This window comes from Lingula anatina, chromosome 2 (assembly GCF_051362555.1).
Source record: "Lingula anatina isolate TDL-2025a chromosome 2, LinAna3.0, whole genome shotgun sequence".
In the NCBI taxonomy this organism is placed as follows: Eukaryota; Metazoa; Brachiopoda; class Lingulata; order Lingulida; family Lingulidae; genus Lingula; species Lingula anatina.
In genome coordinates, this window is record NC_141768.1 from 5,493,600 (window position 1) to 5,509,098 (window position 15,499).

At 36.4% G+C, this 15,499-nt stretch overlaps 1 protein-coding gene across 1 annotated transcript; it reads left to right on the forward strand.

Moving 5' to 3' along the window:
• Positions 1–3: 3 nt before the first annotated feature.
• Positions 4–15,393, forward strand: LOC106176849 (ubiquitin carboxyl-terminal hydrolase 31). The gene is made up of 10 exons (XM_087005335.1): positions 4–932; positions 5,510–5,842; positions 7,608–7,813; positions 8,317–8,428; positions 9,290–9,474; positions 9,824–9,953; positions 10,225–10,347; positions 10,713–10,926; positions 11,292–11,540; positions 11,993–15,393. Exons 1-10 carry the CDS (start codon positions 129–131, stop codon positions 12,820–12,822), a joined length of 3,186 nt encoding a protein of 1,061 aa, XP_086861461.1. The 5' UTR covers positions 4–128; the 3' UTR covers positions 12,823–15,393.
• The last annotated feature ends 106 nt before the right edge of the window (positions 15,394–15,499 follow it).

Here is a 15,499-nt window from a genome sequence, read left to right on the forward strand (position 1 = left end):
TCGTTTTCAACATACCCCATAGTGCACCGCAAACATGGTTGAATAAAGGTGAGGGAAACGATGTTTGTTTGTGCGTTTCGTCTCATTTATCCATTCCATTCGATGTAATTTGGTTTCAACAAAAAGATATGAGTACAAAAGTTCCCAGTCGACAACGTGCTGCTTCTGATGGTGACGTTTTAGAGGATGACGAGGACGAGGGAGGGTTTGCCGGCGCCCCCCTCCAAGAAGGTCATCCCCAGGTGAGCCAAAGTGTTTCTGGTGTTGGAAAGACACAGAGTCTTGACCGGCAGAACTCTGTTGAGGTACACAATTACGTACAGAACAAGAGGAAGGGTTTCAAGCCATCAAAATCATTTGGTAATTTCGTAAAATTTATGAAGCGTATGCTGCCAGTGTACGCTAAAAAGAAAAACACTAGCAGTGCCACCAGTGACATTGTGACTGGTGCAGGCGGAAGAAGAAGTTCCGATACTGTTGACAGTACTTTACATCCATCCCGTCCAAATGGCCACTCACCTTATATTAACCAAAAGAATGGCTTCACCCCAGGGGTATCAGGCTTAAAGAATCACGGCAACACTTGTTTCATGAACGCTGTACTTCAGTGTCTGAGCAACACCGATATTCTTGCTGAGTACTTTGTGACAGACCAGTATAAAGAAGACATAGGAAGGCATAACAAATACAGCTCAAAGAGGTTTGGAACCAAAGGCGAAGTAACAGATCAGTTAGCTGTGTTGTTGAAAAGCATTTGGACTTGCCAGTATACTCCAGAAGTGTCCAGTGAATTCAAATCTGTGATAGGGAAATATGGGACTCAGTACAGAGGATATGCGCAGCATGATGCACAGGAGTTTCTTATGTGGTTACTTGACAAGCTTCATGAGGACTTGAACATTGCTCCCAAGAAGAAGTATAAACAGTTAAAGGTAAATTTACTTTTAGTATAAAACTGACTTGCTTTAACTGTGTTAAACGATGTGTTATAAACATTTTATTCTTGCAACAAGCTAAATTATATAATAATGCAGGTATTCATTATTGGCAACAGCTTTGATAATAAAGTGAATATATTAAATACATCAGTATGTAGGATGTAAATAAAAAATATCCAATGTTTGGACGTCTTTACATAATAACTAAGTTGCAATTCCACATTAAATTACAGTATGGTAGATGCAGAATATGTGATGCTGCAGACATACATACTAGTAACAGTATACAATCTACATTATTGGTGGCCCAGGGATATTTGCCTTGTCTGTTTATTAGATAACACTGTCTGCATCATACAACAAAAATTTCCAGATTAGGTTCTGGAAAATATTGCATGTATACCACACAAACCTTACACTTGGGGATAAAGAGTGAGAGAATGTTCTTGTTAGTTATTGATTTTCTATGATGGAGTAACGTGTCAGTCACGTAAATGGCACCCTGTAAACAATAGAGGTTGAAAAAGCAAAATGAAATAGATAGTGCAGCAGATGGGGTAAAATGAGAAAAAAAAATTTTTCATATTTTTTTTCTTTCTCAGTTGAAGTAAATTTTTCAAATAAAAATTTGCCCTTACAAAATATAAATAAGAAACAACATTAATTATGTGACAAATACTGTATAACATTAAAATGTAAATAAGTAATTATATTTTCTTACTTATTTTATTGGTGTGTGTGTGTGTGTTTGTGTGTGTATGTGTGTGTGTGTGTGTGTGTGTGTGTGTGTGTGTGTTAGTAACAGATGCAGTAAATGCAATCCTATCCCAAGGGGTTATGTATGCCATCCTAGATGTTGTTATATTTTGACTGATTGCATGATGGTCTACAGAAATTGATATTATAGTGTTATGTGACTTTGACATTTACAAAGTTCCCTTTCCCTGTTACTGTTAAGATATATACAAGTGATATGTTTACAGTTGTAGTATCTTTTTGCTTTAGTTTTAGAACATATTTTTTTTCTGGTATGCCCAAAAAGGAATAGTTAATTCCCTGTCAAGTCTTTAATGTTGGGAATGGCACATGTTTTAAAACATGTGCTGTAGCTATTTATAAAAGTCATCTTAGTGTGGGAAACTACTGGATATAGTTTAAACCTTGACATTTGTTGCCTGTGATGGCACTGTCTGTAATACAGGAATTTGAAGCATCTCATTAAAGACAAATTAATGTAAAAGACATATTAGCTGGGGTCGTGGTGTAATGGTAATAGTCACATGAAGGCACAGTGCTAATTATTCAAGTGACCTTCATTTTAGTGAATGAGAAAGTGATGACCTGAATGATAACAGTGTTGGTGATGTTGATAAGACTACTTAAGCCACTGGTCTCTGATAAAATATAAACTTACTAGGAAAAAAATAACAGAGTCAACTTCTAAGAATGTAAAAACATTGAAAAAAATACCATCTCTACTTTAACAAGGATCTAAGAGTCTCATAAAGATAGGGTACCTATCAAAATTATTCAAACAAGTAGCCATATGTTCTGACATTGTTGATGATATTATGAAAAGCAAGGGCTTACATATATTTTTACTTTTTTGGGGTCTATGTTGGATGGGTACATGGTTTGTGGGATTTTCTTGAAAAAAAAACTGACAAGCTACTAATTTTCTGAGGATATCATCGCTTTTGTATTACACAAGGAAATACATTTTTTTAATATCAGGTTTTATGTAATTAAACAGTTTGTTCTAAAAACTTCCTCTTGTCTGGCATTTAAGTTCATGACACCAGGATGTAAGACACAAGTCCATAGCAGGAACAGTCTTTAGCTACCACACGACATTACTATTTTACTGGCAGGCTCTAATTTTACTAGCATTTTTGTGTTAGTGCTATCCTGGCAGACTAAGGAAAGGATAAAGTCCTAACATCTAAATGTCAGGTGCAATTGGAGCTCAAGGCATACTTTTGACTCTTATAAGAGTAAAGTACATAGGGCACTGCATTATTTTCTTTCAAGTACTTTGCCAGAATATGCCCTAGAAAATTGCTTACCTTAACACTGAGTACTTTATTACTTCAGGTGTATAATTGACATATTAGTCATCAGTCAGTCTCTTGTTTGGTATCTTACAAATCATGTCTTAACAACTCATTAACTTTGGAGGTAATGTTATTGATTTGGTACAGGTAGATAATAGGATTAATCAACTCACTGTCAGTATCACTATCTTCTTTATCAGCTATCAAATGTTATATGAAGTACTACAACATGTAAGAGGAGGACTGTGTGGGTCTTTGTGAGCAATACTTTTGCTGTTCTTAAATGATGAAGATTTTTTACATCAAAACATTTTTTTAACATGAGTCAGTTGCACAATAAAGTAAAAAAAAAATCTGAACTCATTTTTCTTACATATCTTATTTGTAAAAGAATGCATTTTATTTTGTGAGGGAATAGGCGGGTCTGAGTAGCCCACCTTTGAAGGCACAATATTCCTATATATGTGAACCTTGGCTTGGCCTTGGTCCAGATTAGGGTCCAGCTGTCTATTCAGTTTGACAGGTATTACACAATCAACATCACAGGTCAGGCTAGTGATAACATAGCTGAGTGATGGAGCATTTCATTTTCTCATATTGCACATAGCCTTTTTGTTAAGGGCCCCTTTACACTGGACGGCGTCCTTTCTGCGTCCCTTCTGCGTTCAAAAATGTGGTCAGGACGCTCAACGGTCGCCAAAGCAATTAAATCGTGTCTCAGTGTAAAGGCGTCTGCGTCCCTTGTGCGTCCTTTGAACGACCGAATCTTATTTTTACCTGTAAAACTGCGAGCAACCTGTCTGCCTCCACTGTACGTCCCCTGTGCAACCCAAGACATCCATTGCGATGTTTGAGCGACCGTTGAGCATTCTTGCTGCGTTCTCTGTACCTTCATCGGCGATCAGTGGCGTCTATTCTACGATCATTCTGCATCCTGCTTGACCGATGAGCGTTGTTTGGGCGTCCTTCTCTATATTCTAACTTATATTTTTTCATCGGTTCTAACCAGGTCATCCAATAACAGGGCCGTAGCCTCCGGGGGGGCAGGGGGAGCAACTGCCCCCCCTGGAATTTGGAATTTTACACACCACACCCTCCCCCCTCGGTAGCTTCGCCCCCTCGTGTCCGCTTACTGCCCCCCCTGGCATTTTGCTCAGGCTACGGCCCTGAATAAAGAACATTTCCAGCACACAAAACAAATAAATGGGAAAAAAAACGCTTTAAACTATAGTGATGCAAGGTCTGCATGGACTGATAATCAGCCAGATGCTCATTGTTTTCCTTATAAGAAGGATGGACAGGCGCCGAAAACGAGAAAGTATGACTGACACGACATAGAATGTTTGAATCCGTTTTCAAATGAAGCATTCAGCAAAAAGTTCTGACAATTAATGCATCTTGTAAAAAAGGCAAAATATTCGTTTTATAATTACCTCAAAAAAAAAAAATGGATCGTTTCATGAATTTTAGGGGGGAAAACAATCGAAGACTGATATGAGACCACTGTTGCCCTTAGAATTCCTGTCTGGTGAAAAATACCTCAGCACGGCCCCGTTTGAGAGTGAAAAAAAATAACGTTCTATGTGTCGAACACTGGACGATCTTTAAGTTTTCATATTGCAACCAAAGCGATGCTTGTGCCTCCTTTCTACGACCGCGGCGATGCTTGTGCGTCCTCTCTGCGACCGCGGCGGTGCTTGTGCGTTCTCTCTGCGACCACGGCGATGCTTGTGCGTCCTTTCTGCGTCCATTGAGCGACCATCCTCCATCACGTTCTCTCTGCGATTGTTTTGAACATGCTCAAAACTTCGCGGCGTCCATGGCGTCCTCGGCGATGCTTGAACGTTCTTTGTGCGACCTTGGCGATCACTGTGCGTTCTTTGAGCGTCCGACGGCGTCCTGGCCAGTTTCATGGTCGCACAAAGGACGCAGAAAGGACGCCGGCCAGTGTAAAGGGGGTTTAAAGGGGTTTATTGCTTGAAGTTGAGTGCCGTCTGTTAGCCCATTTCCTCAACAGATATATTCTGTCTTTGGCATATAGCTTTTGATGAAAGATATTCTCATTTTTTCATTGTACTTATTAAAAAAAGAAAGGGAAAGGGTTTTTTTTTTTCAGCTCACTTGAAATTTCTTGAAATAAATTTGTGGGAATAGAAATGTCAGAAATGAAAAGATATTTCTAAACATATTAAAATATGAGAAAAACACTGTTGAATGACTCTTGTATGAAGTGAAAAAGCATTATTTCTTGGTTCATGTGGGCACATTGCCAAAACAAACATTACACAATCACTTTTTAAAGAGGGATTAATTAAGATCACAACCTGCACACAAATACTACATAAAAGAACCAGAAAAAAGGCTGAGATTTATGAATTAATGTAGTTTATGATGCCAAACAAATATTTTTTTCCTACAGCATTTGGAACTTTTAAAAGATGTGTTAATATAAATGGATCAAGATCAACGAGAAATTAAATGATAAAATTAACCAACAGTTTTTATATGAATTTTCAGAGCAGTCACTACAAGACAGAAGAGCAAGCTGCAGAGGCAGCCCTGGCCAGTCACAATCGCTGTAACAACAGTTTTGTGTATGAACTATTTCAAGCTCTCTATCGCTCCTCGTTACGCTGTCCACGATGCTCACAGCAGAGCAACACTTTTGATCCATTCCTGTGTGTATCCCTGCCAATTCCACAGAAGACAACGAGACCCGTCTATGTCACCATAGTCTATTTAGATGCACGTCCCAAGCAGGTACGGATTGGGCTTACCATGGAAGTGGGCAGTACTGTACAAGACTTGCGGGAAACTCTTTCAACTGAGACAGGCATTGAGCCACAACAGGTAGGTACACCTGAAAAGTAATTTAATGTTATATTCTTAGCAGAATAACTGATAAATTGAGAAATATTTTTTGATGAGGAGAGACGTACTATTTTAACCCACAAGATAGTCAATAAGTCTTACAATTGTTTGAAGGACTTAAAAAAATTATTTTAAATTATTTTTTATATTTAGGTTCTTTTAAATCACTTTTGAGATTTTATTTCATTAAAATGCAGATATCAGCCATGAAAGGGGTGGTGTAGGGGTGCAGGGGAGAATTTCTTTTTACTTCTTTTGAAAATTCCTGTAATTGTTAGGGCAGATGCATATACATATGGTCATCATAATGCTGTTAGTAAAAATCCTCTAACTTCAACAGCTTAGTCAAAAAATCATTTAAGCTTTGACAGTATCCCTCAGTTTACAAAAAAAAAAAAAAAAAAAAGACCTGTATTGAACTGTTTACGTCAGCACCTCACTGGTATAAGTATGTAAAAAGTTGACCTTAGATACGTCCTATTGATGATTCACACCACATTATTTGCTGTGATAACTAACAAGCTATAACAAACAAGCAATGACATAGTGTTTACTTTACAAACCATAAAAGAATGTTTTCAATAAATGCTGGGCTGTGTCACCCTGTTATTTAAGCAAATGTCAACACTATACACCTCTTGACTATGGATTCAATAAGAACTTGGTTTTATTTGTTTTTCAAGTGTTTAACAAGAATTTATTATTGTATGACAGCATTCAATGCAATAAATCAATTTTATGTATATTGAGTGAGCACTTGTTCACTTCAAAGTGAGGAGGAATAGGATGAAAATTAAGGGTAATTTAGGATTCAATTTGTTTTTGTCCTATGATGGAATTATGCCATATCTAAGAAAAAGTTTCAAATTATGTTCATGGCTAAAAAGAAAAAAAAAAGTTAAAATGTTTTCAGTGGTTCTTGATGGCAAAATACAGTGATGAACTGCAAAGAATGAAAATATTCTACTAATTCCTTTAATACAGTCATGCTGAATGTTTTAGATAATAGAAAAAAGTGAAGTTGGCAAGATTGGAAAACTGCAATCAGAATCTATTGTCACTAGTCAGTTGCGTGGTTTGGCATTATAATAAGACATTATCCTTCATTCTGGATTTGACTGATAACAGATTTTTATGATTTTATGATTGGGCATAATTTGTAGCTGAATACACTTTAGATACTGAAATAAATGATCATAAATCAAAGAAAACACCCATTTAAATGACTGATATATCTTTAATTATTAAAGAAACTTTACCTTATAGACTATTTGATTTAATCCACCTAAGTAGGTAGTATTAGTTCTCTAGTAACCAGGTACTAATTGTCAGTAGTGATATGGTATATTTGATGTCATGGTGTTTATATTGTGTACAGTATTAAAGATTTTTTGAACAGTTTTACATTTCTAAAAAGTTTAGCTTATTAATTTCCTGTGATTTAAGTTGAATTGTTTTAAGCCCCTGGCTTAATCTACATGTAATTAAAGTAACATGGCTTTTTAAAACATGCAATTAAACAAACAATGTATGCTTTTTATCTCATAATGGATGAGCTTCCAGTAGTGTGAAAAAATATTATTAATGAATGATATATAAATTGATCACTGTTTACAGTACACCTTGTTTTTGTTTATGTAATAGGAAATAGATATTTGGTCATACTGCAAAATGTGGTAACTGGCTTCCACACTGTAAAATGACACATTTTCATTTTAATATATTTCTCATTTTCCTTTTCTAGATTGTGCTGACAGAAATCTACTTTGATGGTTTTCATCGGACATTTAATGATGATCAACCCCTGTCTGATATCCATGAGTCTGTCAATCTATACGCCATAGAGTGCCCCTCAGCACCAGTGGACAAGTCCAGACAGGCACAGCTGACGGCCCAACATCTTATGGTTCTCCTTGTGAACAGACAGGGTCCTGTGTCTACAGGGAGGAGGTGAGGACATCTTATATATATATATATATATATATATATATATATATACACACACCAAATGATTTAGAATGTCTGTTACCTTATTTTTTTTTAGCAACTGTGTCAGCTGTGTATGTATATTAATAAATTGTATCTCGTTATGTAATACCAGTACGAATGAAAAATGGGTTATCTCATGAGAGTGTGTTAATATTTTGAAAATTGAATGGTTTGTACTGATTTTTGAAGTTTTGAAAATATATTACTTGAATGTATTAGTTACAGACAACCGCGGTTCAAGTATCCGTATTTCTTAGAATTGTCAAGGTTGTTCAATCTATATGACTCTCGGTGACAGCCTCTGCATTCCTTAAACTACTCGCTGTTGCCATTCAACAATCTGGCCCACTTAATAATAGCAGAGTCCACCAGGAAGAAGCCTCTTCCCAACTCTGCCAAACCACGTATATACCCATATTGATCATTAAAACATTGATTCACTCTTGAATCATTCAAATTCCTAGGTTTGGCAGCCCTCAGGTGCTCATGGTGGACAGGGAGTCAACATTTGAAGAACTCCAGGAGGAGATCTTGAATCTGTTAGCTGACAGCATTAAGGAAGGAGTCCAGATCCAGGTGAGTGAGATACCTGACCAGTGTGCGGTTTCAGTTTCAATCCTTAATGGTTTCTGGTGATATGGACCCAGGTAAAAAAATGATGGGGGTTGAGGGTCATTGGAAAGGTAAATTTCATATTTACCATGTTTTTACCTTCAATAAATGATTTTTTATATCAGAATCCTTACTCATATTCAGTATTAAATCTTGGCAGCTAAAACACTACTATCATGAAATGGTTAATTGATAATAATGGATTACATGAAGATACTTGCATTTGTAAAAAAAGAAGACTAGATACCCTCGTCAGTGTTAAGTACACATTGAAGCCAAACTTTAAAACATCTGCAACAGATAGAAAAGATAAAAAGATTCTATCCAGGGGAAAAGGGAAAGCACCTAGAAAAAGCTATTTTCTTATCCTGGTATTATGGTCTAAGTTATGAATATTAAAATCCCGCTGTATAACATTAATGCCGAATCCTAGAATATTACATTTTGTATAAGGAAAAGGAAGCCACAGTGGTAAGGATTAACCTGAAATCTAGACATGCTAACAATCTGTAATTAAGTGTTTGATGCACATGTACTGAGGAAACTGAGATCCGTTGCTGTGATTTCCTTACTGCCTGCTGACTTGAGAATAAAATGAGCTGTCTGGTGTTGTCATGAAACCACATTATTTTCATAGAAAAATTGCTTTTTGAGAATAATTGTACTTGATTTATGCAGAATTTGACCCGTGTATTTTTGTATCAATTTGACAGGGTATAATATATATTGTAAAAATTTTTAAATTTTGATAGATGTGACTTGTTAGATTAAGTTCATTAGAAATAATTTGTATAAATAACATGTGCTGGGTTTTCTTTATTTTAGAAGGACAGCCCTTTATTCCGACTGCGTGTTGTAGATGGCATTGCCGGCAAGTGTTACTTACCCCATGATGTAGACCACCCCCTCTACATGCCAACTGTGGACAGGGCCCTGACCCACCATCTGCCCAGTGCTGGACCCCAGCATCTGAAACTGGTGGCTGAATGGGAACCAGAGACCAAAGCCAGGTGAGTTCATCAGCAAGGGAAATTTTTGTCAAGGAACAAGGTAAACATACCAGTCTCTATTAAATTTTGACACAGAGTGACGTATTATTATTATTATTATTATTATTTGGTTATTTGGTTATTTTTTTGTTTCAGTTTTGGTAAAATTTATTGAACATGGCTTTGTATTTGGTTTTGATAGTATATATTTCCCTCGTTATTCCAATTAAGAGATACTGTTAGATTTGTTTTCAGGAAACTTGGAGCATCTTAGATCAAGATATCAATTCATATTTAATATCCATCATTATTTTTTTCTTTTTTACTGTATCACATGTATGTATTTGTGTGTCTCTGTCTTGTGCTTCAGTCTGATCACCAGCAGCCCTGGAGATAGCATACAGGAGCATGCTAGTGTACAGCAGGCCAAGCAGGCACAGAACAAAGCTGTTGTGGCCAACTTGGAGCAGTGCTTTTCTTTATACACTAAGGAAGAAAAGGTAATGTGTTTTTTATCTCTTATGACAATTAGATCATTCTTTGTATCATTTTTCAGTGCAGTTGATTACATTTCATTAAATATGCTATGGGATAATATTGCACCTTTTTGCTGTGAATGTTTTTTTAAAAATATTTTAGAATCCACAAATCCACAATTAAGAAATAATTCATTAATTGTTATAAACATTGTTTATAGAGATTTGTAAATCATTTGAAAGAGATGCATTTCTTGAGAGCAAATTGTAATTATCCATATGAAATTGTCGACAGCTTGGAGCAGAGGATGCCTGGAACTGCCCTACCTGTAAGAAACTCCAGCAAGGCACCATTAAGAAACTGAGCCTCTGGTCTCTGCCTGATATCCTGGTGATACATCTGAAGAGGTTCAAGCAGGTATGGTGTTTGGAGTTTTGTCTACTTGATCCCATTTTTATATTGAACCTACTTATAGCATTACTGTATGTTAAACATGTATACAAAACTAATGTAACCTAAGCATGGATTTAAGGATGATATTTAAAGGTAGAAAAATCAAAGCATGTTGTTGCATAAGGGTGATGAATAAACCTTACTAGATTTTTGATTAAGAAGATTTGTTTATGTGGCCATGTTGAGTGTTATTTGACTAAGAAAATTTTGGTGTATTTTCCGTCAGCAGGTTGGACCCAAGTAAATTTGGTATTGCTTTTTTTTTTTTCATCTATGGCCAAAGGTCTCTTAAGAAGTATCAGTAAATTATCAGTACATCATATTTGTAGGTTGGCATGAAGCGTGTGAAGATGACGACATTGGTGGAGTTTCCAGTGACTGGATTGGACATGAGCACACATGTGGTACGGAAGACAACCAATCAGTCACAGTGGTCTCCATGGAGACGCCACAGGAAACACTGTCCCTGTCCTGAGGATTATGTTTATGATCTGTATGCTGTCTGTAATCACTATGGCAACATGGCAGGAGGCCATTACACAGGTAACTGTTTAAAGATAGAAAAATACTAATTTATATTGTTAAATGCCATATTAATGACATATGTTTAATGATAAACTGTGTTAAGTTTTGGCATATTTTTTAATTTTTGTTTTTGAAAACAACTACAGGATAGGACTGCAGTTTATTATTGAAATTTGATGTAATGTTTGAACTGTTTAAACATTGGTCAACATTGAATTTGAATATAATATATCAATATGCTTGGTTAAGTTCTGGCTTGTAATGTGTTTCTTTAAAACTTGCATAAACCAGATGTGTTTATAAGAGTTACTGTAACTGTTAATCTCTTATTTCTGGATCCTAAATCTGTTACAATATAATTTATGTTCTTTCCATTTCATCAGCATTCTGTAAGAATCCGGCAGATGACCTGTGGTATTCCTTTGATGACACTCATGTCAGTCAGATCCGTGAGGACCAAACAGTGACTTCAGCTGCCTACTTACTGTTCTACCAAAGACGTACATTCAGCAACCACCACTCCTGTGGGTCTTCCAGTAGCTCCTCTGGTGGAGAGCACTGGGTCTACAGGATGCAGCCATTCCAGTTCAAGCCAAGAAGTGCCAGCCAATCTGAAGAGAACTTACTTGACAGTGAGTGACAATTGTGTAATGCTGTGTGTATATTATTTGCAAAGGTAGTGGTGTGTGTGTGTGTGTGTGTGTGTGTGTGTGTGTGTGTGCGCGCGCGTGCGCGTGTGCGTGCGTGTGTGCGTGCGTAAGAGAGAGAGAGAGAGAGAGAAGTGGGTGTAGTACGAATTTGAGTCAGAAATGTTATATTTGCTGCCAGATTTCCTTTTGTTTAACCAAGTAGTAATTTGTAACGTGAAAAAGTTACAGTGCTTAGAAAGAATTGATTTGCCAAAGAAAAATATTGAAAGTAACATTATTGAATTTATGATCCGTTTACTTTATGAAGTTTATGTCTCAACCTCTTCAGAGTTAAATTGCAAAATCATTCAACTCTTCCAATTGCCTTGACTCTTTTTCTCTTTTAACTGTTGTGATTTCCTTGACTTATTTTCTACTGATAATTTATTTTTCAGACGACAATGCAGGTCTTACCTCTGAGGAGCGCAGAAACATTGCTGCTTATGCAACTATGAGGAGGCCAAAGTCTAAGAGCGGTACGGTGTCTCCACTTGACCTCTCAGCTCCGCTTGCCCAGCAAGATGGTATGACGCCACCTTCTAGCAGATCACAATCCCCAGCCAAATCCCCAAAGGAACATCGAACATCCGACTCCAGCTCACAGAAGAGATCGCCTACAAAATCACAGAAGTCTTTGTCAGTAGAGCCACAGTCTCCATCCAAAGTGAAAGGGACAGCAGCTGCCACCAACAGTGTTGGGAGCAAGTCCTCAAATATAAACAAAAATTTCAGCTCTGCGTCGTCTCAGCAGCAGCCATATGTTGTGGTGAATGGACATAGTGAGGAGGAGGTGGGTCAGAAGCAAGCAGCCCTGCCTGGAAGACAACCTCTGCCTGAAAAGCAAACTACGTTCTCCTCCTTCAAAGCAAGGCCACCCATTAACCAAAATAACAGTGGACCCAAACAAGAACCTCCTCAGGATCTGGTGAAAAATGCAGGCAGCTCTCAAGCGAGGCCTCTTCAAAATGGCATCCAGCACATGGGATCTAGAAACCACAGCACTCAATTCAGGTCCCCCCAGCTGCCGCGTAGCAAGTCGAGTGCAATGTCTGGTGGTGTCTATACAGACAGGAATGGTCCTGTAGATGCCACACTGAGGAGGTTCAAATCTACAGGAGATAGCCTAGATGCCTCCAGTGATAGCCGTGAAGGAGATCAGTTACAGAAAGGGAACCAAAGACCAAAGAAAGTGAACTATGCCTTATTTCATGAATCGTGTGTGTAAGTGAGGACAGGATTCATTTATTTTGTGAAGTGTGTGCGTTGTTTCAACCATTACTTGGTTTCATTATACTTGCCAATATGAATTATGTATATATTTTTAGTAAGGGCAGCTCATTTGATACAAAGAAGACTAGAATGGATAGCATTATTGATTTAGGAGCATTTTAATTCTGTTTGCCCTTGTTACAGGAAGAGCAACAATGGTCTTTTGAGTACATTACAGTGTCATATGACCTTAACATATTATGTTATATTATGGAATTGTACATATTTGAATATTTGTGTTTAATGAAATAGTTGTATGGTTTATAATATGATGTGACACAAACTGTTTTAATTCTGTTATATAAAATTTAAGAATAAAACAGTTGGGTTGGTTAAAAAAGAAAGTTGAAATTTAAATGATTGGACACAAAGAATGGTCTAGCCATTGATGAAGCTCTTTCTCAATATTTTGTGTTGTGCTCTCTCTCAATATTTACTTTAGAATATTCCACAAGTACAAATTGATTTGATGTATTTTTGCATTGTATGATAACAAAGATTTGCTAGTTGTTCCTATATTGACATGGGTATGAAATGCAAAATTCAATTCAGAAAAAACATGAAATATTATTACCCACAAGGATTAGAAGCTGAGAAATCCAAGATGTAATTAAATGATAGATTGCTGGTTCTTTGAGTTAGTTTTCAGGATGGTGCTAAAATTCATGATTTTTCACTTCTCCCAAGTCATTTTGATCTGAATTCATTTCCTGACTCCTTTTGCAGGAAGTTTGAAGGTGTGAATATTCCGTTATTGCTATTTCAGATTGTGTCAGAAATGTTATCTGTAATGAATATCACAGGTTCATCTGTCTTTTGCCTCTAACTGAGAAGATCCACATCAATTTTTTTATGACTTAAGTCATAGGTGCTGTATTTTACTGTGTAGACACAAATCCCTGATTATAAACAGATAAACTGTTTATTAATGTTAAGTTTCCAACTGTTATTAACATTTCATTACTGTTTGGAGGCCGGGATGTTTGCCAACTGGGAGACCGACCAAAACAGATAAAATATTAGCATTGAAACTGATGTATTTTCAGTGTTCTTGTTCTTTAAAGTTAAACCATTTAATGGTTTTGATTGTTTTTCGTGTGACAGCTATGGAAAAATTGTTGTTAAAAATAAATTAGGTGCTTGTTACAGCAGAGCAGTGGCATTGTTGGGCCCTGGCTGTTCACATAACTTAAGAAAAAAGGTGTCAAAGAAAATGGCATCTTGAAAGATGTTGCATGTTTGAATTATTGTAATTTAATATTGGAGGTTTGCCTAAAATCAGACCAAAGGTGGAATGGTCTAATTGAGCACTGAGTTCTTACATTGCTACAAAGGGATGTCCAATGGATAAGAATTACAGTCCCTGAACGAAGATTATCTCTTATATTTGAATGTACTGTAAATTATTATTTGCAAAAATGAAACAGACATGCCTAAAAAAATCTCTGTAAGAGTAGAGAAATTCATGTTATTTTTAAAAACGTGTAAATATTTTGAAACCTTGTCTGGAGTTGGTTCTTATTTGGCATTGACAAGCTTGTATTTATGTGGCCTTTGCTTTTTAAAGATGATTTTTAACTATTTGTGAGGATCATTATTTTTCTGTAGTACAGTTTTCATTTCATTTATTTTCATTTTTACACAATATTTTTGCTGACATTATTTCATGTACCTAAAAGTTTTGACCTTCTCTGTTCCTCACACTGAATGGGCTCTATCAGAATGGGCTCTGTCTTTATGTCTTTTGGGATTGAGTATATGTTAGCAATCTTTCACCCTATGTTTTCCACTGTTTACCTGGGTTTGTCATTTATAGGGTCAAGGCTTGAGAAGCACCCAGATATTTCAAGTCTGTTACCCAGAGAACCAAAGGCATAACTGTATGAATGTATTTTATTTTGTAAGATATGCACTTAGATTGTATATATCTCTGTAAACATCTCTATTATTTAGTTGCAACAATTGTGAAGTGAAAGTTGACTAATTTAGGTATGAATTCCTCTGCAATTAAAATACATGAATGGATACCATATTCACTGTTAAATTATAAGTAGAATTACTATTTTGTTACCAAGATGGATGTAAAAATTTTGGAAAAATATATCTCCCTGTAAAACTGGATGAATGGTTACTATAAGAGTTGGAATTACCCCAGAAATATTCTCACAGGTGATCTCCCAGACAGTTTAAGAGCACTGAACATTGTGTTATATTGCCTGAGCTGTAATTAAATCCACTGAATGTCATTGCACACCAAATTATAATGGCAGGTATCCAATGCCTGTGTCTTGTTTTAGAAATGTCTCCTGTGTAACCACATCTGGTATGCAGTGTCACATCCATGGTGGATGTTGATTTATTCATTATTAGAAGATAGAATGTCAAAGGTTCAGATCGTTAGTGGTTGTGCAAGTTGATAATTGGTTGTGTAAGCTCCAGTGAGAAGTGGATTTCAATGTTTGTATATTTCTTGTAAATAATCTATGCTTAGCTGATGAGCTAATAAAAGTTTTTAATTTTAGTTGAACTGCCGTGTTTTTTGTTTTATTTTTTCTTTTTGTAGTATGTGAGGTTTGTTAGATTAAAGGGTGTGTTAGCCATTTGTATGATGCAAGTTGTGTTGCTGTGTTTTT

Coding starts and splice junctions, on each gene's coding strand:
- LOC106176849 (XM_087005335.1), top strand. CDS start 129: ATGAGTACAAAAGTTCCCAGTCGACAACGTGCTGCTTCTGATGGTGAC. Junction 5,843..7,607: donor CAGGCATTGAGCCACAACAG/GTAGGTACACCT, acceptor TTCCTTTTCTAG/ATTGTGCTGACAGAAATCTA. Junction 9,954..10,224: donor TATACACTAAGGAAGAAAAG/GTAATGTGTTTT, acceptor AATTGTCGACAG/CTTGGAGCAGAGGATGCCTG.